Below are 25,978 nucleotides of genomic sequence, written 5' to 3' on the forward strand. Positions count from 1 at the left end.
CTAGGCCAACGCACTGGATGAGCAGCACTACCTGATCCACTTATATGGGTTGTAGAGTCCATCTCACGCTAGCACAAGTGTGAAAGCACCACCAATATTCAAAACTGATAAACACATCAGCCAGAAAGCAAAGGCACTGAGACACGGTCTGTTAGAGGAAAATTTATTCCACAAGTAGTTACAACAAAAAGCAGCAAACTTGAACTCGTTAAGTTTTTTTTATTTTTTTTTTATTCAATGAAATTAAGTAATTGTAAGTAAGTAAGTCTTTCCTCCTCATGTCTGGGTGGCAGGAGCTGATTTGGTCAGCAGGTCAGAGGTCATATCTCTGATGGTGCTGAGGGGAAGGCTGCCAAGGGCCCCCCCGTGTCGTGTCTTCAGCTCCATCAGAGCGTCCATAACGCCCTGCCGGCCAACATCTGGATGCATCCTCGTCAGCTCGCCCATCAGGATTCTCAGGCTGTCCATGGTGCCGAAGTGCAGAGGCACGTAGGTTTTCCTTCCAGTGAGCGAGTTGGACACAACCCTCCATCTTTGCGTGCCGGAGCAGAGGAGCGGCGAGTCGATCGGCTGGACAGAGAAAGAGGAACTAAGAAACATTAGAGACATTAAAACAGCATGAAGGTTTTAGAATCAACGTCGCCTGTTTTGGACTTCTGCGTTTTGTCGTCTGTTGCTACGATGTTTAAACCGATATGAAAAACCAGCTAGCAGCAGCAAAATAGTGAAAGGGTGAAATGAAGGAAGAAATGTGCTTGAAAGAAGTGATGAAGGCGTGAGAACAGAAACTGAAAGAGGAGGAGAGGAAGTCTGCGTCTTTCTGTGGTCAGTCTCTAAAACCGTCTTTAGCCGCAGACGTCCAAACCTGTTGGAAAGGTCAGAGGTCAATCTGGAAGCATTTGCAGTTGGTTTGGTTATCGACTCCACATACCTGATCGCAAATAAAATCCACACTGAACTGCGAATCGCTGCATCTTTTATTGGAAATTCAACTGTTTTGCTGATGAGCTTTTCTGGTTCCGTTTCAGTTCCTCAGTTAAAAAGGAGTTCATTTATTTTAGTCAGTTCCATTTTGCATAGAATTGTGAAGAATTTGCCTTTTAATATCCATCTTGCTTGAATTCACTCTTTTAATCTCTTCTAATCTTCTTTTCCAATCAGGAAACTGAACTTTTAATTGTTTTGGAATCGGAACGCCGCCGGACAACACCAACATGTGGGCTAGCAGAGAATCATCTAGCATCAACGTGAACAAACGGCTCTCAGATCAGAGGTCCAGCCTTAGATATTCAATAAGAATATTTGGTGATTGAGGCTTTAGAAATTGAATTAAAACCAATTAGCTTCCTGTTTAACAGTAAGTTGGGTTCGTTTGTATACAATCAACATCCAGCCGCTCATCTTCATGCTGCAGTTTTACTTGGTAGGCAGCAGCTTGACAAAGCCATGATGGTGATTATTTTACATCCAAGTAGTCTGCAGTTCTTCATATTTACACACACATCAATTTCAAACAGATGGTATCGGTTTTGGCCGATACTGCACAGCCAGGTATCAGGGCCAAATAATGGCATCGGCGCAACATTACATTTTAGTGCAGCATCGGGGTCCTGCCTGATACTGGTATCGGTACAACACTAAAAATTACGAGAATACATTCGCAATTAGGATAGTCCTAAAATTACGAGAATAAAGTCGTAAAATTAAGAGAATAAAGTCGTAAAATTACGAGAATAAAGTCGTAAAATTACGAGAATAAAGTTGTGAAATTACGAGAATAAAGTTGTGAAATTACGAGAATAAAGTTGTGAAATTACGAGAAAGTTTTAAAATTACGAGAATAAAGTCGTAAAATTACGAGAATAAAGTTGTGAAATTACGAGAAAGTTTTAAAATTACGAGAATAAAGTCGTAAAATTACGAGAATAAAGACGTAAAATTACAAGAATAGTCGTAAAATTACGAGAATAAAGTCGTAAAGTTACGAGAGTAAAGTCGTAAAATTACGAGAGTAAAGTCGTAAAATTACAGGAATAGTCGTAAAATTACGAGAATAAAGTCGTAAAATTACGAGAATAGTTGTAAAATTACGAGAATAAAGTCGTGAAATTACGAGAATAAAGTCTTAAAATTACGTGAATAAAGTCGTAAAATTACGAGAATAGTCGTAAAATTGCGAGAATAGTCGTGAAATTACGAGAATAGTCGTGAAATTACAAGAATAAAGTCGTGAAATTACGAGAATAAAGTCGTAAAATTACGAGAATAGTCGTAAAATTACGAGAATAGTCGTAAAATTACGAGAATAGTCGTAAAATTACGAGAATAAAGTCATGAAATTACGAGAATAAAGTCGTAACATTACGAGAATAAAGTCGTAAAATTACGAGAATAAAGTCGTAAAATTACGAGAATAAAGTCCTGAAATTACGAGAATAAAGTCGTGAAAATACGAGAATAAAGTCGTAAAATTACGATAATAAAGTCGTAAAATTCTGAGAATAAAGTCGTAACATTACGAGAATAAAGTCGTAACATTACGAGAATAAAGTCGTAAAATTACGAGAATAAAGTCGTGAAATTACGAGAATTAAGTCATGAAATTACGAGAATAAAGTCGTAAAATTCTGAGAATAAAGTCGTAACATTACGAGAATAAAGTCGTAAAATTACGAGAATAAAGTCGTGAAATTACGAGAATTAAGTCATGAAATTACGAGAATAAAGTTGTACTTTATGACAACTCGTCCAAGAAGCTCTTTCTTCCCTAAAATGAGGAATGTGGAGCATCATGTGAAGTTATACTTTAGCATCAGTTTGACGATTAAGGAAATCTTTTAGCAGCAGCATCAAACTGGTCAGGATTTCAAAATGGACTCTGGTTGCTGATTGGTGGAGCTGGTCCGCGGTCTTATGCTGGGCGGAGCTCCGAGCTTTCTTTCTGAAACAGGCTTTTGTACGTTGACTTTATTCTTTTTTGATATTACGACTTTATTCTCATAATATATATAAAAAAGAAAAACTATCTCTAGCGTGGCCCTAATACTCTAATTTTCATGCTGAAAAAAAAAACGGAACTGAAAAATGGCCACAGCTCCAGCTGCTGGTAGTGGGAGCCTCCATGCTGCTGAGCTTTAAAGGCTAAAGGCAAAAATCTTTAGTAAAATTGTTTTCATGCATCGTTCGGAGTTTATAGGAGTAAAAGAAGGAAGGTAGAACATCTCCCCACCTCGTTCTCAGAGGGCGAAGCTTCAATGGCGTCGTGCTTGGAAACGGAGCTGGATGATTGGTTTACATCGATGGCTCCGCTGTCATGACTGATGCTGATGGTATAGTTCTGGATTTGATGACCGCTGAGCTCCCGGCCTGCAGCTGCCTCTGATGCATCCACCATGGCGTCTCTAGAGACACAAGCAGGGGCTGATTAAAGCATCAACCATCACCTTTCATCAGAACTCAGAGGAACTGGATCTGATTACTTTCAATTAAACATTTAAAATGATAGCAGCTCACCTCGCTTTGTTCTTTAGAGTGGAAATGCTGACATCTGATGGATGGAATTTCTGCTTCTGATCCGTCTGGAAAAAGTTATTTAGGGCTTTTAGTCATTTACTTTAACATCTGCAGGAATTCAATCAAAAAAAAAATAAAAATCCGTATACACATGTATACATGTTAGTTGTGATTTTTTTAACCCACGGACAATCGCTACTGGCCTGAATACTTTAATCTCTGATCATCATACCAGTCGAGCTTTTGTCAATCCTACTAGAACTTTCCAACCACCTCATACAGGCCGATCAATTACTGAGTCTCCAAGTCTTGAAAGTTCAGGACTTTGTTGAAAAAAAAGGGAACAAAACTGAAAAAAATAAACATTGATACAAGGAAACATGTTTATCGTTTTTGCCTAAATAAAACTAGAGGAATTATAAGAGAAGTAGACAATCATCATCATCTATACAGCTAACTTTAACTCTCAATGGAAGCTGTTTTCACATCACAGGTGTCCGTCATAATAATGAATAAGAACTGATATACCAATCACTTTTTGCACAAAGAAGCAACAGAAATGAGAAGTTAGAACAGGTCTACAGACGATGAACATAACAACTACGAGGGATTCAGAACTTTCACTTCAAACCCATCAAAAAAACAACAGAACTTCAAAACAAAGGGAAAAATCTGTAACCTGGACATTAACCAGCTGTGTGCTTCAGTAACAGTGAAGAAGGATTTGTTTGATAACGCCTTAAGCTAAAGGAAGTATAAAGCCACCCATCCCTAAAGGTAACAGTAAGCTAACAGGCTAAAGGCTGGTTATCCTCCTGAAGCAGGGCGTCACAGTGAGCTTGTCGCAGGTATTTCTGATTTATGCCCAATATTGAAGCGTGGTCTGTGCTTTGCTATTCCACGCCACAACACCAGAGGGCCAATCAGGAACTAGCTGTGGGTCTAGATCTGTGCGACAACAGAGGGACATGAGGGCGAAAAAGAGCGGAGATCCAGGTGGAAAAAGGGTCCCAGCGTTCTCGCACACCTCGCTCTTCTAGCTGCTCCATCTTCACCAGTCGTCCAAAATAGAAAATATAACACCATTTAATATAAATCACATACTATCATATAAAAATTATATTGCGAAAGATTTATCGGACATGATCAATATTGTCATAAGTATGGGAAAATATCATATACATGTATGTAAATGGAAAAATCAAGAACCTTCAGTTATACGTTTCAAAAATGAACTCAAATTCTTCTATTCATCTTTATCCTTGTTAGCTGACAAATATGGACATATACAAAAGCTATGTAACGACATGTCACGATTTCTTGTGTTTTAACTCAAGTTAACATGATTTGTCGCACTGCCTAAATAAGTATGTCTCTGTTAATTGTTGATTTTGAATTCTACATTTGTCATGTATATATCCTTTTGGAGATTGGTTACTATCATTTATTATAAATGCCTGTTATTTTATTTTTTTCTGTTAATTTAATTGTACCTTCTTCTTTTGCCTTGCAAAAGTTAAGTTGAATTTCTCGTCGTTTTTTTTCCTGTAAAAACGCTAAATGGAGATTCCTACTGAAACATGTAATTAATGTTATAAACAATAAAGTTGAAAAAAAAAAAAATCTTCACCAGTCGTTTTCCACAATGGCGGTCAGACAAACAAAACAAGCCGGTAAGGTACCAAACAGGAAATACGCATGAGCAGAGCGGATGTAGATTTGACCAATCAGAGAACTCCTGTGACCTAAAATTTTTGAGGGGTGCAGCAGACGGGGCAGATGACCTGGTTTCTGACTATAAATCCACCTTAAGGAGAAATAAGCCAGCCGTCTGTATTTACTCCAGTTTAACTGGACGTTATCTTGTTGATTTCTAGTTATAAATGGATTCCCTCACTAAGAGGCGGCTGGTCAATAGAGGAAGCTAGGGCGCCATCCCACCCACCCAATGACACTGATTAAGATATAAAAGAAAAAAAATGTTTAAAAAAAAAAAAATATTTTTCATTTTAAATTAAAATCTAAAATATTGCAAAATATATTAATACATATATATTTTTAGATGTGCAAGATTAATATTTAATGTAATGACTAGTAAAGTGTCATTCCATTTTTCGTCATATTGGTGACGCATAGCTAGCCTGACGTAGTCCTATCAATTCTAGTCAGAATGAGTCTGATGCTGCTCCATAGAGCTGTGATTATGGGGCGTGTTTCGAACAAACCAGGAAAAAAAATGCCTCTGCACTCAATTGGATAGACCTACAACCAATAAGAGCAACGGAGTGCGTGACGTATGTTAAGCGACGCATAGTTGTTGTAAACAAAAATCAAAGCTTGCAGTTGCACGCCTAGAATAAGAAGATGAGCCTTGATCGCGTTTCTCTGTTCCTCTTTTAAAATTAATTTGCTGTCGATATCTTCTAGAACAGACCTAATAGCAGAATCTACTCACCTAAACTCTCCAGCGGCAGCCATTGTTGTTGTCACCCAAGCGCGCATTGGTCACGTGGTTGATTACGTTACTGTTGATCATCTGTCCATCATCGTATAAAGCCCGCCCTGACAATTTGATTGGCCCGCCAGATATTGTGCTAGCATACTCGCGCTACTATTGAGCAATGCCAGACCGAACTTCCCGACCTCAAACATTGTGGGCGGGACTAAGTTCGGAATGGCACCCAGGCTAACGTATATCCGCCCTGGGGCGCAAAAATCTCGTTAAAAGTTGTACATGCGCAGTAGCTCCTCTGCAATACAAACGCAGAGGAGCGCAGGAAGTTTATTTGCTCATCAGCTCCCGCCACAGCGCAGACGATTTGCGACTGATTGACAGATCGAGTCGCGGGATTTGGAGACGCATTGGACAGAGAGAAATGGTGCTAGAAACGTCCTTTTCCAGGACCTGGTTTAGCTCCAAGGCTAGGCTAACTGCATGCAGCGAGGTTAAAGCTTTATCCTGTTTTCCTGCCTCCTTTTTCAAATATCAGGATCTGAGCCAGCATGGATAAAGACAGCTAGGACTGATTGAAAGCACTTTTTAGAAAAGGCAAAGAAGAATGATTAATCTGGGATTCACATGGAAAATAATAGAATATAATCTACTTTTTCAGGGTGTTTGTTCATTTGCATAGTTGCTCTTAAATAAACACACTCTGAGAAAATAGTTTTCATACATTAAAAAAAATATAAAGCTGACTAACAGCTTCTCCATTATTTAACTGGTACATTTTTTTTAGGTTTGTGACACGCAAAACACACTAGTGTGATGACTAAGAATACATTTGAATAGTTTACGGCAGGGGTGTCAAACTGGTTCCAGAAAGGGCCGTGTGGCTGCAGGTTTTCTTTCCAACCAAGCAATAGCACCAGACTCCAGTCATCTCATCAAGGGAGTTCAGCATTAACATGATGACATGATGATTGACTGGAGTCCGGTGCTATTGCTTGGTTGGAAAGAAAACCTGCAGCCACACGGCCCTTTCTGGAACCAGTTTGACACCCCTGGTTTACGGTATACGTCTATTTTGAATTTATAGCCCCCCTAGAGAAAATGTTACCAGCTGCCACTGTCATCAAACCTTTACCAGCTCTGCTGTATGTAACTTATGGTCTGGATATAGTTTGAACGTTTTAAGAAGCTTCATACTGCCCCCTGCTTGTCATTCCAGGACAGAGGTAACGGTGTGTAGTCACCTCTGCGGTGTTGCCAGGCAGGTTGGACATGCAGAGCCTCGAGCTGCTGCTCTCATCATCAGCTGACTCTGCATCTATCGACAGATTTAAACAGATTCAGTACAGTCGTTTAACTTTGGATGTTTTGTGTTTTATAAACTAACTTTGGTTGTCGGCCATGTTTGAATTCGGACCGATCTCTGCTGCCAATTCTTGGAGATTCAGCTCCTCTTTAGCGTCGAACCAAATCTCATCGGTGCTGGGCTCCTCAGAGGCTGCAGGATAGACGATGAAGATGAGTCATCATTTATGGTTTATGAGGCGATTCAAAAGGGCGTTCACCTGTTTGCTTAATGAGTCCGTCATTGGGCAGATCAGCAGCTTCTTCGCTTTCGTCTTGCGTCTTTTTAAGGAAAAGCAGAGTCAGCGATGGCTGCTGCACAGAATTTGTTCTTTGATTCAATTCAATTCAGTTTATTTCTATAGCTCCAATTCAAAACACATGTCATCTCAAGGCACTTTCCAGTTCACCAGATCATCCAGTCAGATTGATTCAAAGTTTTCTATCTAAGGAAAACCAGCTGATTGCATCGACTCATTGACTCAAATACAATCCCTCACACTAAGCATGCTTGTAGCGAAAGTGGAGAGGAAAAACTCCCTTTGAACAGGAAGAAACCTCCAGCAGAACCAGGCTCAGTGTGAGCGGCCATCTGCCGAGGCCGACTGGGGTTCAAGGAGACAGAAGCAGAGATACAAAACTACTGTAAAAGGCGGCCCCGTCCAGGAAACACACAGCCAGGCAGATGAGCACCAAGACCACTCCCATGTCAGAGGATGAAGAGAGCACATCCAGTTAGTCACAGTCAGAGAAACAGGACTACACTGGAAAACAGGCCAAGCTCCAACATCTAGAAACAAAGGTGTTGATGGCAGCAGCACAGCTGATATTTCTCTCCAGGATGGAGTCACAGCCAAACAGGAACAGACCAGATGAAGCTACTATGAGAAAAAGCAGAGAGAGCAGAAGGTTAGAGATTGAACTAACAGATTCTGCAGGGTGGGAGAATAGAGATAGAATGAAGCAGAATGATGAAAAAGGGGTCCCTATGTCCTCCAGCAGTCTAAGCCTATAGCAGCAGAACTATAGAGATAGCTCAGGATAACCTGAGCCACTGTAACTACCGTAAATTCCGGACTATAAGCCGCTACTTTTTTCCTACTGTTTGAACACTGCGGCCTATAATACAGTGCGGCTAATACATGTTTTTTTTCATGGCGCGAAAAACAAAGTATTTGCAACCACTGGACATCAGTGTGAAACGTGCATTTAAAGTGGCACTGCGCAGTGAGTGGGAGACGTGGATGATCAGTGGCGAGAAATCCTTCACCAAAACTGGCCGCATGCGAAGGGCATCTTTCACTGATGTCCGCCTGTGGGTTCTCAATGCGTGAAACCGTGCGAAAAACATCCAGCATCACCGGCGGGTTTCGGAAGGCTGGGCTGCTGCGGGATGAAGAGGACCGTGAGAGCGACAAGGATGAGACTGAAGTCAGAGACGGCATCCTGAAGCTGTTCCATTCAGACACCGAGGAAGAGGACTTTGAGGGTTTTAGTGCGCAGGAGGAAGAAGAAAGCGATTAATGACTTTTCCTGGTCGGCTTCAATGTTCTGTGCGTTGTTCAATTAAAAGTACCGGTATATGCAGCGTTATTTGCGTGTTACCGACACATACGTATATTTAAATGTGTTACAGGTAGCTTGAAAAAAACAAAAAAAAAGCATTCATCATATGTACCGTATTAGTTTGTTTTATCATACGAATTAAATCAAACGTTAAAAAAACGCTCACTTGTAATATCTTTATTTGTAAATATCTCAAACAACGTGGGAAACCTGCGACTTAAAATCCGGTGCGGCTTATAAAAGCACAAAATTGATTTTCTTTCTAAAATTAGAGCCTGCGGCTTGTAATCAGGTGTGCTTTATAGTCCGGAATTTACGGTATAAGCTTTATCAAAAAGGAAAGTTTAAAGCCTAGCCTTAAAAGTAGACAGGGTGTCTGCCTCACGGACTAAAACTGGTAGTTGGTTCCACAGGAGAGGAGCCTGATAACTAAAAGATCTGCCTCCCATTCTACTTTTAGAAATTCTAGGAACCACTAGTAAACCTGCAGATTGAGAGCGAAGTGCTCTGTTAGGAACGTAAGGAACAATCAGATCTCTGATATCAGATGGAGCTTGGCCATTTAAGGCTTTATATGTGAGAAGGAGGATTTTAAATTCTATTCTGGATTTAACAGGAAGCCAATGAAGAGAAGCCAGGATAGGAGAGATATGATCTCTCTTTCATTTTCATCAGAAAACTGTGGAAGCTGTGATCAGACCTGGAAGCTCTTTCTCTCCTCATGGCATCCACTCTCCCCAGGCCTCTGCACCTCCTGGCCGGTGCTCAGGCTAAAGAGGTTAGAGGTCAAAGTTACACAACAACCAGAAGTTCCGTCAGGCAGGCTTTGTTCTGTCCTCACATCACATAAACACAATCTAAAGGCGGGCAGACACTGTACGAGTTTTTACCCTTTTAGGGCCGATTCTCCAGTCGTGCAAAACTTTTGGATCCTGATCGTGCGTCATGTGTCATGTAGTATACAGCGGGTAACAAGGGGCGATTAGCCTCCAACAAAAACCTCTGGATTAGGAATCGTAAGGTCGGGAGAAAATCAATTCATGCCCTCATGAGGTGTTTGTGAGCAGATCCTGCAGATGAAGCAGAGCTACGAGCCAATTTACCAGCACCTCGCACGTGCAAATAAGGGAGTTGTTTTTCTTCGAGAGTGACGTGTCTGACGTGTGGTTTTTGCACGTACAGTATAACAACATAAATCGTGAGCTGTAAAGTTTTAAACCTTATGGTTTTGTCGTACAACATTAAAATATCGTACAGTGTTTGCCAGGCTTTACTGGTTTGCTTTAACGACAAAAATGTTCAACATACCAAGGAGGATTTTCGCCTGCGTCACCAATGACCTAAACACAAACAGGAGTCAGAGTCCAAACCAGATCATGGGGTCTCTGTGCTGGGAGATGAGGGCAGCATCTCACCTGTGGAGGGGAGGAACCTGCTCCAGGGGGGGTGACCTTAGGGTCCACACACAGAGGACTTAGCTGCTCCAAAGGAACCCCCATTAGGAGCTGCTGCTGCAGCAGCTTATAGTCCCTCTCCAGTTTCTGCAGGATGTTCTTTGTTTCTGCAGGCAGGTCTTTGGCTCTGTAGAGAGAAAAATTTGATATTTACAATAGAATTCAACTTTATTGTCACTATACTGTCACAAATACTAACCAACCAGTGTTGTATAAAGTACTGAAATCTCAGAGTAAAGTAAAAGTATCAGTACCTCACCAAAATATGACTTTGGTAAAAGTCCAATTCACTGAATGAAATGTTACTTGAGTAAAAGTCTTAAAGTATCTGAAATGGCTTGTACTTAAGTATAAGAATTACTGTAAAAATAGATGCACTCAAGTAATGTAGTGAAAAGTATAAGTAAAAAGTAAGTGAAGTTTGAATGACATTTTTTTACATTTTGGTAAAATTTGAACAGGGTTCCTACAGCATAAGGCAAGCTAAAGTCAAGACTTTTTAAGACTTTTTAATGCCACTTGAAATAAAAGTTTAAGACCAAATTCACAAGAAACACAAGAAAAACCTGCTTGCGACAACTTAACCCAAAGGTTTATTTTAACATAAACCACTGCACTAATGTTTTAAATTTTGAAAAGCTTCCCATACAGGAAGAAAGCTAAAAACACACAAATGACAGATATATTTGAACAATTATTTAACTGAATTCACAAACTTTGTTTTAGCAGGGAACAAAACAAGCAGTTTTAAAGCCCCAACATAACCAGTGCTAAGTCTTTATTTAGGGATGCACGATATAATCGGCCCCCTATCGGTATCGGCCTTAAAACTGAATATTGGACATCGGCCACCCCACCGATATTTAACCCGATATTTGATCAGCTTCTGAGTTTCTAACTTCTAAAAAAAAAAAAAAAAAAAAAAAATACTTCTTCTTCCTCAAAAACTTCTTTTTTACAGACTTAAAAAACTTCTAAAGACGAGGAAAAAATATTGATACATAAAAATATCCCAATATCTTCATATGCTGATATATTTCCGTTTAAAAACACCATATCAATCTCTTTTACTAATGAAATATTGCTATATGTCATCGTTATGCTACGAAATCCCCCGAAAATTCCAGAAAGTTTGCCATATTTTTATATGTGGATATATTGACGCGGTATCGATCTATTTTACTAACAAAATCTCACAAGAATTTGCAAAATATCACTAGAGTTTGTAACAGAACGATGACATTTTGAAAGTAAAATAGTTCGAAACCGCGTTTTTAAAAATCTATTTGATATCAGCATATGAAAATATATTTGAGTATATTATTTCTCAAAGTGTCAGAAATGGATAACAAAACTGCTATTTTCAATGACTACTTATTTTTTCCCAGCCTTAAAGGAATAGTACACCCAAAACATGATTAGCCTTCATTTTCTACTCACCCCCATGCTGAACAACACTCTGGAGTACTTTTTTGATATCTCAAATGCATCTGGAGATCTGGGAGGCTTCTTGCTGTCTGCTGATATTCAAATAATGGAGGTCTATGGCGCCCGAGGCAGAAAGGTCCATAAAAGTCCACAAAAAACGTGTCAATATTCCTCCATACTGCTCGTCCAACGTATTCCAAGTGTCCTGAGTGGGTAGCATCCAGAATTTACTCGAAACGAAGTCATTTAGAATGTTTTTAGAGCATAAACAGTAGTGTATAGGATTTCCTGAAAGCGCGTTCACGAGTCTACGGAAACCGCGGCAGACCAAACCAGATGAAAGTGCGCAATCAGCTCGGCAAAGAACTCATGCTCTTCCTCAACACTGAAGTCCTCAGACATTTTTCTTTCGTTGTTTCTTTCTTTGCACAGGTAAACAGCACATTTCTTCTTCTACGCTTGCATTATCGGCAGAGCAGACGCTGAGTGCGCACTTTCCTCTGGTTTGGTCTGCCGGCTTCCGTAGCGTCGTGAACGCGCTTTTAAGAAATCCTATACACTACTGTTTATGCTCTAAAAACATTCTAAATGACTTCGCTTCGAGTAAATTATGGACGCTACCCACTCAGGACACTTGGAATACATTGGACGAGCAGTATGGAGGAATATTGACACGTTTTTTGTGGACTTTTATGGACCTTTCTGCCTCGGGCTCCATAGACCTCCATTATGTGAATGTCAGCAGACAGCAAGAAGCCTCCCAGATCTCCAGATGCATTTGAGATATCAAAAAAGTACTCCAGAGTGTTGTTCAGCATGGGGGTGAGTAGAAAATGAAGGCTAATCATGTTTTGGGTGTACTATTCCTTTAACATCAGTATCGATATTGGTTATCGGCTACATGAGTTTTAAAATATCGGCATATCGGATATCGGCCAAAATCCCAATATCGTGCATCCCTATCTTTTTTGCAGCTATTTTTCTTTGTATGGTTTTCTTAGTATGTTTGATTTGGTGATAAGTGGAGGCGTTGCAGAGACAAGGGTGGAACTAAACTGAGAAATACCGGCTGTTTCTCTGTAAATCGATTTTGACGCTTTGTGTTTCGTGCTTCGCATGTGCGACTCCACTGCCTTAATTCCCATCGTTCTGAGCTTGAATGACTTCTTGCACTAAATCCACTGAGCCTCATGTATGTTCCCTGGTTTTAGCCATGGAGAAAACTCTTGGCTGGAGACAATTTTGGTTACATTTACACTTGCTCAGATTTTCCAGACAAAAAGTTAATGGCGCATCTCCCAAATGTCCCGGCCGCAACAACGCTTTTATTGGTTCCGCTATCGGGACGGAACCAATAATGGCGAGCTGTTATTTTTTTTTATATATATAAAAAAAAATATATATATTGTCAATTTTAAAGTTTATTTAGATTACAAAAATAAATCGTAATAAAAATGTAATCCTATTTATGATGTCTTAAAAATTAAGACCTACGAAAGACTGATTTAAGACATTTTAATACCAATTAAGGCCTTAATTTTATTTTGAAGAATTCAATGCCTTTTAAGACTTTTTAAGGACCCGCGGGAACCCTGCTTGAAGGTTTAATTCACTTAAAATAATATAAACAACCAAGTTTAGGATAAATTCAGACTGGTTTTGTGAAACAGGCGTATCCTATTGGTGTTGATGAACAAGCCCAGGCAAGACCCGACTTTGTAGTCGGTAGGTGGGGTCAAAACACTGGCGTTTTTCTCTCTCGTTTTTTTTTTTTCTCCACTTAGTAACTAAACCAAACATCGATAATGTATTAGAGTATGCAATTAAGTTTGTAAATGTAGTGAAGTAAAAGTTCTCAAAAAAATGTATACGCTTGGAAAGTATAAAGTGCTCCAAAATATACTTAAGTACAGTAGTGAAGTATTTTTACTTTGTTACGATATGACACTGAAAGCAACAAAATGTAGTTTGCATCTATCCAGAAGTTCTAAACAGGATATTCTTTCAGAAAGACTTGAGTATTTTGTAGGAATTTAAGTAACAGCTCTAGGCTGATTTAAATTATTTCTATCTGATCGATTTCAGTTTGTTCACGTTAATGATAAATCTTCCTCATGCTCAAAGGTTACCTGTGGAGTACCACAGGGATCAGTGCTAGGACCAATTCTCTTTACCTTATATATGCTCCTAATCGGTAGAATTATTAGACAGCATGGGATTAATTTCAACTGTTATGCTGATGATACCCAGCTATATCTGTCTATAATCCAGATGAAGCTAACCCATTACATAGATTACAGGCATGTCTTGAAGACATAAAAACCTGGATGACTCTTAACTTTCTGCTTCTGAATGCAGACAAAACAGAAGTTATAGTCTTTGGACCAGAGTCTTTAAAAAGAAGCTGATTAGCCAGTCACTTCATTTGGATGGGATTAAACTGATTTCAGATAATAAAGTAAAAAATCTTGGTGTTGTTTTTGATCAGGACCCGTCATTTAAATCCCAGATCAAAGAGGTTTCTAGGCTTCATCTGGGGAAGATTTAAAAAAAATTGAAATTTGTCCAGTGGTGATGCTGACATACTTGTCCATGCATTTGTTACTTTAAAGGAATATAATTTAACTTTATCGTCATTACACTGTTGCAAGTACAGAGCAACGAAATGAACTCTGCATTTAACCCATCCCCTTGGGGAGCAGTGGGCTGCTGACATGGGGGAGGGGTGTCGCCTGTAAGCTCCAGCGAGGTTAAAGTTGACATGGTCCAGGGTCTCTTCCGGTCTGGCAGGAGACATGTTGGTGGAATCTCAAGATGTCTTCAGGATGGAGTGGTTGAAATCACCCGCAACAATAAAAGTGGTTGCTTTTATTGTACAGTAGCTTATAGTGCTGTTAAGTGCCTTAAGATGACATCTGTTTTTAATTGGCGCCATATAAATATACTGAATGGAATTAAAATGAGGCTCGGGGTGTTTGGTTTGGTGCTTGCTAATGGCCGTATAACATTCTTTCATGGCTAGCTTGGCATTAGCATCCAGGGGAATATACAGAGGATGATAGAAGGTAATAAGGTTTACATTTGACCATTAAAACTCCACATTCTGTGAGCAGCGTCTCTCGGTAGTAGGGTCTGTGCACCAAGCTTTGTTAATATAAATGCACAAACCTCCACCTCTGGTCTTGCCAGTCATCTGCTATCCTGTGTATGGCATCCCGTTAGCTCAATTGCACTGTCTGGACAGCTGAGCTATCATTCGCGATGGATAGTCGTAGCTCGTCCGTTTAGTTCCCCAGAGAATGAACATTGGTGACGAAAATGCTTGGTAAAGGGAGCAGAGGTGCTGTTAGCTTAAGCGTTGCTTGCATCCCGCCATGCTTACACCATCTTTGTTTACATTCTCATCTCCGTCTGAGTGCATTTCCACCCAGGAGGGGTGCTCTGAAGCTCTGGGATGAGTCAGAGATCAGCGATAAAGCTGTGAAAATTGTTGCTCCTAAGGTCCAAAAGGTGATGTCTGCAGTAGGACAGCAATGCAGTGCAGTTCTAAACAAAAAGTCCAATGAGAAGTAGATAGAAAACCACTAAATGGATTTTACTTTTAAGGCTAAGCTTATAGTTAGAGTGGCTCGGGTTATCCTGAGCTATCTCTGTAGTTCTGCTGCTATAGGCTTAGACTGCTGGAGGACATAGGGACCCCTTTTTCATCATTCTATCTCTATTCTCCCACTCTGCAGAATCTGTTAGTTCAATCTCTAACGTTCTGCTCTCTCTGCTTTTTCTCATAGTAGCTTCATCTGGTCTGTTCCTGTTTGGCTGTGACTCCATCCTGGAGAGAAACATCAGCTGTGCTGCTGCCATCAACACCTTTGTTTCTAGATGTTGGAGATCGGCCTGTTTTCCAGTGTAGTCCTGTTTCTCTGACTGTGACTAACTGGATGTGCTCTCTTCATCCTCTGACATGGGAGCTGGCTCGGAGCTCGTCTGCCTGGCTGTGTGTTTCCTGGACGGGGCCGCCTGTGGAGCTGGTTGACAGTTGCCTTTTGTATCTATGCTTCTTTTTCTAGGTCTGCTTCTGACTCCTTGAACCCCAGTCGGCCTCAGCAGATGGCCGCTCACACTGAGCCTGGTTCTGCTGGAGGTTTCTTCCTGTTCAAGGGGAGTTTTTCCTCTCCACTGTCGCTACAAGCATGCTTAGTGTGAGGGATTGCTGAAGAGTCAATGAGTCGATGCAATCAGCTGGTTTTCCTTACATAGAAAACTTTGAATCAATCTGACTGGATGATCTGGTGAACTGGAAAGTGACCTGAGATCATATGATGTGAATTGGAGCTATAGAAATAAACTGAATTGAAATATTTGCGTCTCCAGACAGATTTTTTTTTTGGTTCAATTTGGCTCTTTGTTGCCCACCCCGGATTTAGAGAGCCAAATATTCAATCATTTCAGTCCTTATCTTACTGGATCTTTTAGACATGAAACACGTTGCGTTGCAATAGGAAATGATCGAGGCCGAAACGTTACCTTTGTCTCTTTTTCTCTGTCTCATTGCATTCTTCAGGCATCTGGAGTCTTTTTAACTCCTGAAAGGACAAAGAAGGTGTAAAAACATGGAAAACAACAGTCCACAGCTGGTTGGGCTCCAACCTCACCTCAGAGAGACAGTCCAGATCAGACATAAGAACCACAGTCATGACGCTCTTCTCCGCTGAGCTTGGAGCTTCGGTCTGAGTGCTGATCGATGTGAAGCTCTTCGGCTTGGAGTCCAGTCCTGCATCACAACAGGAAGCAGCGGCAGTCCTCTTTACGCCGGGGGGGTTGCAGCTGTTGTCATAAACTGGCTGAACTGGAGCCTTATCATCTGGCATCGACAAGTTTTCACTGGTCAAGCACATCAGGATGCTCCTGTCATCATTAATGAGGCTGTGAGATTTCTCCCATTCTCTCCTCAGGTCTCCTCCTGTAGAGCCGGCAGGAGGAGGAGGAGGCTGGAGCTCCGCCCTGAAACCAAACCACACGGCAGATTGCCTCCAAACTTTTACTCCACTTCACATTTCATTACATCCTAAAAGGGATCCTAGTTCTTAACTTTCATTGCAAGATTTGTTCTTTAAGTAGTCATTTTAAATGAATATTCTTCTTGGACATGAATCCAGCTTTTCCATAGAAAAGAAGAAACAAAGCTGTTAACTTCCACATATGAGGATTAAACACACTGGAACATAGATGCCATCGATAAAAACTAGAAATGTCCCTAAACTCCACTGTTGTAGCTTTTCCGTTTTATATATTGTGTTTTGATTGTTGAAAGTTTTGTTATGGCTGACTGTTCCTGGGGGCCCATAAAACCGTTTACATGTAGGGTTAATACAACTATTCCTCATTTGTGCACATTATTTTTTCATAAAAATCTGTTTGTTAAAATGCCATCAGAGAGCTGATACTATTAAGTGTGTCTCAGCCCCCCCCTTCAGTGTCCCCCATATTGGATCAGTCCATTTGCTGCACATGTTCAGAAAGGTCCAAACAGACAGCAGCAAACCATTTGAAAACAAACCATGCAAAGAGCAGTGTTGCCAACTTAGCGCTTTAGTCGCTATATTTAGCCACTTTTCAGACCCCTCTAGCACTTTGATTTCTAAAAAGCTCCTAGCGCCAAATCTAGACTTTTTTCTGCTACTGGAGACTTTGGAGACAACATCTAAAAGCAGCGAACTCTGCTCTCCAGAGCGAGTAGATTGGTAACCCCGCCTCCTGCTCTCCTCTATCTTGTCTGCTGTCATGATTCATGCAGCTATTATTTCATCCAAATGAAAAATGGAGAACAGATAAGCAGATCATGGCTATACTATGCGAGGTGGTGTATTTTTTTTAAAATGCGAAACCGCCCCCATAGCTTATCCAACGTATGCCAGCGTTTCAGCCAGATTTTTTGTAAGTCAGTCATTCGCTGATCTAAATCATCATGTGTCAGGGGCTTCAGCTTTCTGAAACCAGCCTGGGGTGAAACATCTATAAGCTTGGAGTTGGTGCAAAGGAAAATCCAAATAAATTTGCTAAATTGTCAAAATCCTTCTGCCCGAATAAAAACTCACCGTGTCTGAAGTGTAGAAGCATAACTTTGGTGGTGTGCTACCGGGTCGTGGATCCAATAACTGGACTCTCCTCTCTGTCTGCTTTGGTCGGACTCCATGACTAAAGGCGTCGCTGCTGTGCCGCTGTTCAGCTGAGAAACAAGAAGCGTCTTTCACCGACGACATACTGGTTTGGTTGCCTCACATGCTGAAGCGTCTTCACTCACTCTGCTCTGGTTCTGTGTGAGCGGGTCGCTGTGGCCGGTCAGGTGGACGGCAGGGTCACTGTGGACGCCCTCAGGCAGCTGTAGCTGTGATCGATTCGCTCCGTTCTGAAAGTCACCTGGAAACACCTTCGTCTCACTTTGCTGCAGACGATCTGAAGAGGGTCGAGACTGAAAGCAACTTAAAGGAAATTAATTTTTAACAATCCACCTGTTTTAAAGTCAACAGGATGCTGCTCCCTGAAATCCAATGTTTTTAAACTGTATGGTCTGTGCAACGGTCCACAGTGAAAGCTCTGCCAGGCAGCTAACGGATGCTCGGCCAATAGAAACCAGAGGAGACGCTACTTTTCTGTACATCTGAGTTCCCCGCACTCTGATTATACAGGGTGTAGCAAACCACCTGTTTGGTCATTAAAAATACTAAAATATTCCTTTACCATATAGTTGAGCCATTTTTCAATGCATTTATTTTCATGATTTAAGGGTATAAAATACAGTTCATGGTTTGTATTTGCCATAAGAAATGTATTTCATGTGTTTTGATATGCAAATTGCTCGGTTTTGAGTTTTTGGTTATAATGAGCTTTATTTTGAAAAAACGCGAACTACTTCCTGTCAGTATTACACTCCGGAGGCAAAAACAGAACAAGCTACCGGTAAAAGTAAGAAGTTTAAGGAAAACAAAACGGAGATAAGTAACAGTATGAATAATAGACATCTGTAAGATAAAGAGTAACCTCAACCCGCCCCTGAGGAGGCACGAGGTTAGTGGTAATGTGCAGAAAATTATGCCTGTATTTACCTCAGAGATTTGTTTAGAAAGCTAATGCTATGCTACATTTTTCTCACGTTTGGAAAAGCTGCACTGTGTCGCGTACAGAGATGAAGAACATCACTGTAATTAAATGCATTTTCTGTTTGTCGGTTCTCATGTTGGTTTCAACGAGTTACTTTCATGGAGCCTGGAAATAAATACTAAAAACCATCAGTCAAGTCTTCAATTTTTGACGTGGAAGCAACAGCCACGTAGGCGTGCCAGGTGTGTTTAAGTCAGCTAGCGCTTGCTCTCTGGATCAGGACAGGTGCCTTTTTTCTGTTGACAACACAACAAATGAGCTACTGCTAAGCTAGCAAAAACAGCACAATGAACATCCTGTTTGAAAGGTCATTTTGAAACTTTGACCTTTTGAAACTCACAACAACGCGAGTACGGACTCGTGTCCTCAACAAGTGTGTTCTTAAACAGAACACGGGAAAGTCTGGACATTGGGAGAACGAGAGCACGCAGAAAAATACGAGCGGTTCTGGGGCTATGAAGATCTTTACCCCACAGTAATATTTCTAAAATATCCAGATTCATGTGCTAAACGTCCAAGGAGTTTGAACATGCAGGTAGTTGGAAATGGGCTTAAGATTCTCCGCACAGACGAACCGAGATTAGCTTTGGTTCTGTTTTAGGGAGAACTCTGAATCAGTTCTGTGCTAAATCATCCTGGATTTTTGGTTAAGAAAGCGAGATAGACGACGTTTCAAGCCAACAAGTTACTCTGAATGAACTCCGGTTGGTAAAGGATTTATTAAAGTTCTCCTGAGTGTGTAGCACATCAGAGCTGGGATTCAGGAGAGCGTCAGAGATGGTGACCAGCTCTTTAAAAATGGTTATTGGTTTAGGAAGGATCCAGGTTAAACATCATAACGCATCCACAAACTTACACTTCAAATAAACATAATCCTCCAACACCTCCAGGTTGGGATGATTCTGCAGGAAGAATTGGAGGCCTCCTTCACCTGGAAAGAGAAAATCATTTTAAGAGACCAAAATCAGACCTAGTTTTATACTGAAATGCTCCATTAGGAAAGACAAAGCTAAATAAGGAGGATATCTAATAACAATTATACGCCTCTAGTTCTAACAGGGGTTTTACATTTTCTTTAATCACATCACAGAAACGAACTTCCCTCCATTATCTGCAGCACCATTTTACAATCTTAATAGTTCATCTAATCAAATGTAAATATCAAACCAGTCTAAGAAGTCAAAGTCATGCTACGGCTTTTATTAAGCTGGAAAATACAATACTCAAAAAAAATGAAAGGAACACTTTGTAATCAGAGTATAGCATCAAGTTAATTAAACTTCTGGGATGTTGATTTGGTCAGGTAAGTAGCAAAGGGGGTTTTTAACAGTTTCAGCTGCTTTGATGTTAATGAAATTAATGAGGGCCAACAACGAGGCGACCATCAAAACAGGAATGGTTTTACAGCTGGAGGCCACTGACATTTTCCCCTCCTCATCTTTTCTGACTCTTTCTCACCAGTTTTGCATTTGGCTAGGGTCACTGTCACTACTTTAGCATGAGGCGCTACCTGGACCCTACAGAGGTTGCACAGGCAGTCCAACTCCTCCAGGATGGCGCATCAATACGTGCCATTGCCAGAAGGTTTGCTGTGTCTCCCAGCACAATCTCAAGAGCATGGAGGAGATTCCAGGAGACAGGCAGTTACTCCAGGAGAGCTGGACAAGGCCGTAGAAGGTCTACAACCCATCAGCAGGACAGCTATCTGCTCCTTTGTGCAAGGAGGAGCAGGAGGAGCACTGCCAGAGCCCTACAAAATGACCTCCAGCAGGTCACTGGCGTGAATGTCTCTGACCAAACAATCAGAAACAGACTCCACGAGGGTGGCCTGAGGGCCCCACGTCCTCTAGTGGGCCCTGTGCTCACTGCCCGGCACCGTGGAGCTCCATTGGCATTTGCCACAGAACCCGGAATTGTGCTTTTCACAGATGCAAGCAGGTTCACCCTGAGCACATGTGACAGACGTGAAAGGGTCTGGAGAACGTTATGCTGCCTGTAACATCGTTCAGCATGAGCGGTTTGGTGGTGGGTCAGTGATGGTCTAGGGAGGCTAGACAACGGCACCCTGATTGCCATTAGGTATCGGGATGAAATCCTTGCACCCATTGTCAGACCCTATGCTGGTGCAGTGGGTCCTGGGTTCCTCCTGGTGCACGACAATTCCCGGCCTCATGTGGTGAGAGTATGCAGGCAGTTCCTGGAGGATGAAGGAACTAGGGATGGGACGATTTATGAAAACCGTCCGAACCGTTCGGTTCGACTGTCTCTGTTCGATTCGCGTGTGTTTCGTTCGGTTCATGCTCTGCTCCTTTTTCTCAAAGGCGAAGCGTTTACACTCCAGAGCAGAAGGTGGCGGTACTGCGACCAAAGCCAACCACCAGTAGTAAACAAGAAGAAGCGAAGCAGCGTAGCCGGGTGTAGCAGAAAAAAATCAGTTGTTGTGGAGAATTGTGTGGGTATGGCGAGTGGGAAAGAACAGGAGTTGGAAGACGCGCCAGCAGCACTTTATAGGTCTGCTGTATGGGACCACTTTGCATTTAGAGTGACCTACTATGACGGCGGAAAGAAAGTTGTGGATAAACGTGCAACACGTTTTGTTTATGCTAACAGCAACATGTCATGCTAACCCCGAAATCCCTCATACTCCGTCAGCAACCCCCGCTCTGCACCGCTGCGCTCCAGACCGGCTGCTCAAAGCAAAGCCTGCAGCCTCCACTGTGGCTCCCGTCCGCTCCCCTCTGAGTGCCTGATGATTAAATTCAAAGCAGCAAAACATACGGAAATGATCCAGGGTTTCCACGGATCATTTAAAATAATTACAATCCATTATTTTGGGGGGGATTTTTTCATTAATTTCATACATTTTTATGGGATTTCGGTGTAACAATCAACATATGCCGAATCGAACCGAAAACCGTGACCACGAACCCGTGAATCAAACCGAACCGTGGATTTTGTGAACCGTTCCACCCCTAGAAGGAACTGATACCATTGATTGGCCCCCCCACGCTCGCCTGACCTAAATCCAATAGAACACCTCTGGGACATTATGTTTCCATCCGACGCCGCCAGGTTGCACCTCAGACTGTTCAGGAGCTCAGTGATGCCCTGGTCCAGATCTGGGAGGAGATACCCCAGGACACCATCCGTCGTCTCATTAGCAGCACGCCCCGACGTTGTCAGGCATGCATACACGCACGTGGGGGCCATAGAAATGACTGAATACCATTTTGAGTTGCTGCAATGAAATTTCAGCAAAGTGGACTAGCCTGCCGTAGCAGCGTCAGTGTGCAGAGTCTGGAGCATCTGTATGGAGGACCAATCCTGCCATAATTAAAGATACAGAAATAAATAAATGCTCCAAAAATAAATAAGCATACAATAATTGGCCCTCAAAAATAGAACAACAGTGAGACATAAATGTATATATCTCTTTTAATAATTAGCTTATTTCATTTTTCCCATTTTGTAATAATGACCTTATTTATTTATTGTCCGTTATAATCTTCAACTTTATTTATCTATTATTTATTTTTTAAGTATTCATTTATGTGCATGTGATAATATTTTTGTCTGTTTTATTCTTTCTTTGTATTTTGTTCCCCTATTTATTTCTTCCATGCTATTTATTCCTGCCTGTCGTATTTACATTTCTGCCTTGTTATGCAAATGATGAGGGGGCGTGTCTTAGAGGGCCAGCTTCTGCTCATTGGTTGGCAGCTCATCTTCTTAACTCACAGAGCTCAGAGTATTAAATTTAATGTTAACTTTTCTGTTGCTGGTGTCCAATAAAAGTTTGTTTAAAGATCATTTGAGGTGAGAACATTATACTTTTAAGTGTCACTATATGGCCCATTTACCGATTTTATGCGTAATTTAAAAGAAAATGTTCCGAACTGGAGAGGACCTCGGCAACCAGCGGAGCTCCGAGGCTAACGGCAGCCAGGGCTAACGTTAGCCGGTCTGCAGCGGCCCTCTCTCGGCATAGCCGTGTGTGAAGGACCGCTGGCTATGGTGCCGATTTTTTGTTGTATTTGGCAAAGTTTTCATTTGATTTGTTTTTATCTGATTGTTCCAATTATTATTCCCCACTAAATGAAAAAAGTCAGAATTTATTATTATCTAGAGACTATTAATAACAGGAGGAGCTGAGCGTGTGGTGACGTCATCAGTAGGCTTCTGTTCCAATGGACCCATATTTATTCTGCGTGCTCCCGTTTTCCCCGAAACCCGATTTTCCTGGGTTCTTCTCAAGAACATACTTGGTGAGAACACGAGTCCGTACTCGCCCTCTTCAGACTCTCCTCTCCTCCTGCAGATTCGACCAATGCAGTAAATGCTAACCAACCAATGGGCAGAAGTTGAGCCCTTAAGACACGCCCCCTCCTCATTTGCATAATGAGGTAGAAATGCCGACAGAAATGTAAATACGACAGGCAGGATTAAGTAGCATGGAAGAAATAAATAGGGTAAAAAAATACAAAGAAAGAATAATTAGGGTTGTCAAAAGTATCGATACTCAAAAAAAGTATAGATACTGAAACTTTGTATCCAGATACAATACTCGTTTTTATAAGTATCGATACAGTGCTACCACCAGTGGCACCTAAGCAGTCATTCATCTAAATTGCAGAATTGAGGACAATGCACTTTCAGAACACTGTGTGATTGAATAATTCTACGCACTTTTCAGTTTCAAATTTTTTTTTTGTAACAGGTGCAGCTGCTGAGAATTATTTCAGTTTCTTAACCGTTTTGGCTAGTGTCATTGTTATATGTGCAAAGCAAAGCCAAGGAAGGAACACTTAATTCTAGTTTTATGAAGCATGCTTAATGTTGTGCACAGTATACAACCTCAAAATATTGTTCTTATTGTTTATTGTATTTATTTATAGTTTTTTTATTTATTAATGGAAATATTTCTGTAGAATTTTGGAGTCTTTGTTTTTATCCTTGTATCGAAAAAGGTATCGAGTATCGAATATTTTCCTTAGTATCGGTATCGAGTTGAAAAGTTTAGTACTGTGACAACTAGGGGTGTGGGAAATAATCGTTTTGGCGATATATCGTGGTATTTGGCTGCCCAATATGATATCGATCTTTCATTTCTTACTATCGATTTTCCCAAAAAAAAAAAAATGGTTACATAAAACATTGATGGGAAAATGGGCTACCTCTGCACCACCACTCTGGCAGAACCCGCTGTGGAGCCCTTTAACTGTGCCTGCAGCACCAAATCTGTATTTGAGGCAGTCACAGTGGAAGAAAAAACCCCAAACAACATGGATAATAATACCTAATCAATATTTTCTGATGAAAATATACAGCACTTGCTGTTTTATCTCATCATTTGATTTTGATAGCTGGGGAAAATATGGCAATATATAGTGAAACTGCAATATCGTGATATCGTATCGTGAACCAAGTATTGCGACATGTATCGAATCGCAACACTCATGCCAATACTCACCTCTAGTGACAACCCTAAGAATAATACAGACAAAAATATTATCACATGCACATAAATAAATACTTAAAATAATAAATATTTAAGTTGAAGATTATAACGGACAATAAATAAATAAGGTAATTATAAAAAAAGCGAATAAATCAAGACACTAATTAAAAGAGATGTATACATTTATGTCTCACTGTAGAATTTAATTTCTACCAACATTTATTCAATAAATAAGCAAGCAATTAATTGCTTGCTTATTTATTTATTTATTGAGCATTTATTTATTTCTGGATTTATTTTCATTTTGGCAGGATTGGTCCTCCATACTTCTGTAGTATGAGTGATGAAGTTTTACTTGACTGTTAAAACTTTGTTTCTGGTGAACAAAGTAACTGTTAGACCGCGATATAAAGGGGGAGAGCTGGGCAGCTCAGCCTGTCTTAGAAGGCAGTACTTTGTTTTAAGACTGATGAGGATTGTTTTCTACTTTCAGCTGATTTAGATCAGCGATGAAATGAAAAATAATAGCAAATATAGATAATGATATGTTGAGATTCCAGAAAAGATTTGATCCTTAAGAAACAGGTGGAATACAGTTTGCTGGGTTCCTACAGAATAAGGCAAGTTAAATTCAAGACTTTTTAATGCCGCTTGAAATAAAAATTTAAGACCAAATTCACAAGAAACACAAGAAAAACCTGCTTGCGACAACTTAACCCAAAGGTTTATTTTAACATAAACCACTGCACTAATGTTTCAAATTTTGAAAAGCTTCCCATACAGGAAGAAAGCTAAAAACACACAAATGACAGATATATTTTAACAATTATTTAACTGATTTCACAAACTTTGTTTTAGCAGGGAACAAAACAAGTCAGTTTTAAAGCCCCAACATAACCAGTGCTAAGTCTTTTTTGCAGCTATTTTTCTTTGTATGGTTTTCTTAGTATGTTTGATTTGGTGATAAGTGGAGGCGTTGCAGAGACAAGGGTGGAACTAAACTGAGAAATACCGGCTGTTTCTCTCTAACTCCATTTTGATGCTTTGTGTTTCGCGCTTCGCATGTGCGACTCCACTGCCTTAATTCCCATCTTTCTGAGCTTGAATGACTTCTTGCATAAATCCACTGAGCCTCATGTATGTTCCCTGGTTTTAGCCATGGAGAAAACTCTTGGCTGGAGACAATTTTGGTTACATTTACACTTGCTCATATTTACCAGACAAAAAGTTAACGGTGCATCTCCCAAATGTCCCGGCCGCAACAACGCTTTTATTGGTTCCGCTATCGGGACGGAACCAATAATGGCGAGCCATTATTTTTTATTGACAAAAAAATTGTCAATTTTAACGTTTTATTTAGATTACAAAAACAAATCGTAATAAAAATAATCCTATTTATGATGTTTTGAAAATTAAGACCTTCAAAAGACTGATTTAAGACATTTTAATACCAATTAAGGCCTTAGTTTTATTTTGAAGAATTCAATGCCTTTTAAGACTTTTTAAGGACCTGCAGGAACCCTGTATTAATATAGTTAAGATCCAGTAGAAGTTGAAACTGACCTTGTTCAGCACCAGATGTGCTGTTTGACCTGACTCCAGTTC

The 25,978-nt window shown here is 40.7% G+C and overlaps 1 protein-coding gene across 1 annotated transcript in view; it reads right to left on the bottom strand.

Moving 5' to 3' along the window:
• Positions 1-269: 269 nt before the first annotated feature.
• rbm44 (RNA binding motif protein 44) overlaps positions 270-25,978 on the bottom strand; it is a 35,131-nt gene continuing 9,422 nt past the window's right edge. Inside the window, exons 4-17 of the mRNA XM_038273206.1 lie at positions 19,772-19,846; positions 18,059-18,210; positions 17,853-17,983; positions 16,410-16,758; positions 16,282-16,340; positions 10,291-10,456; positions 10,184-10,215; positions 9,576-9,645; positions 8,671-8,761; positions 7,353-7,463; positions 7,210-7,283; positions 3,514-3,578; positions 3,230-3,401; positions 270-570 (exon numbers count right to left, since the gene is read on the bottom strand). Of these exons, the coding sequence (XP_038129134.1) occupies positions 277-570; positions 3,230-3,401; positions 3,514-3,578; positions 7,210-7,283; positions 7,353-7,463; positions 8,671-8,761; positions 9,576-9,645; positions 10,184-10,215; positions 10,291-10,456; positions 16,282-16,340; positions 16,410-16,758; positions 17,853-17,983; positions 18,059-18,210; positions 19,772-19,846 (1,841 nt within the window). The 3' untranslated portion in view covers positions 270-276. The remainder of the gene's footprint in view (positions 571-3,229; positions 3,402-3,513; positions 3,579-7,209; positions 7,284-7,352; positions 7,464-8,670; positions 8,762-9,575; positions 9,646-10,183; positions 10,216-10,290; positions 10,457-16,281; positions 16,341-16,409; positions 16,759-17,852; positions 17,984-18,058; positions 18,211-19,771; positions 19,847-25,978) is intronic.

This window comes from Cyprinodon tularosa, unplaced genomic scaffold, assembly GCF_016077235.1.
Source record: "Cyprinodon tularosa strain WSP-4 unplaced genomic scaffold, ASM1607723v1 ctg860, whole genome shotgun sequence".
Lineage (NCBI taxonomy): Eukaryota > Metazoa > Chordata > Actinopteri > Cyprinodontiformes > Cyprinodontidae > Cyprinodon > Cyprinodon tularosa.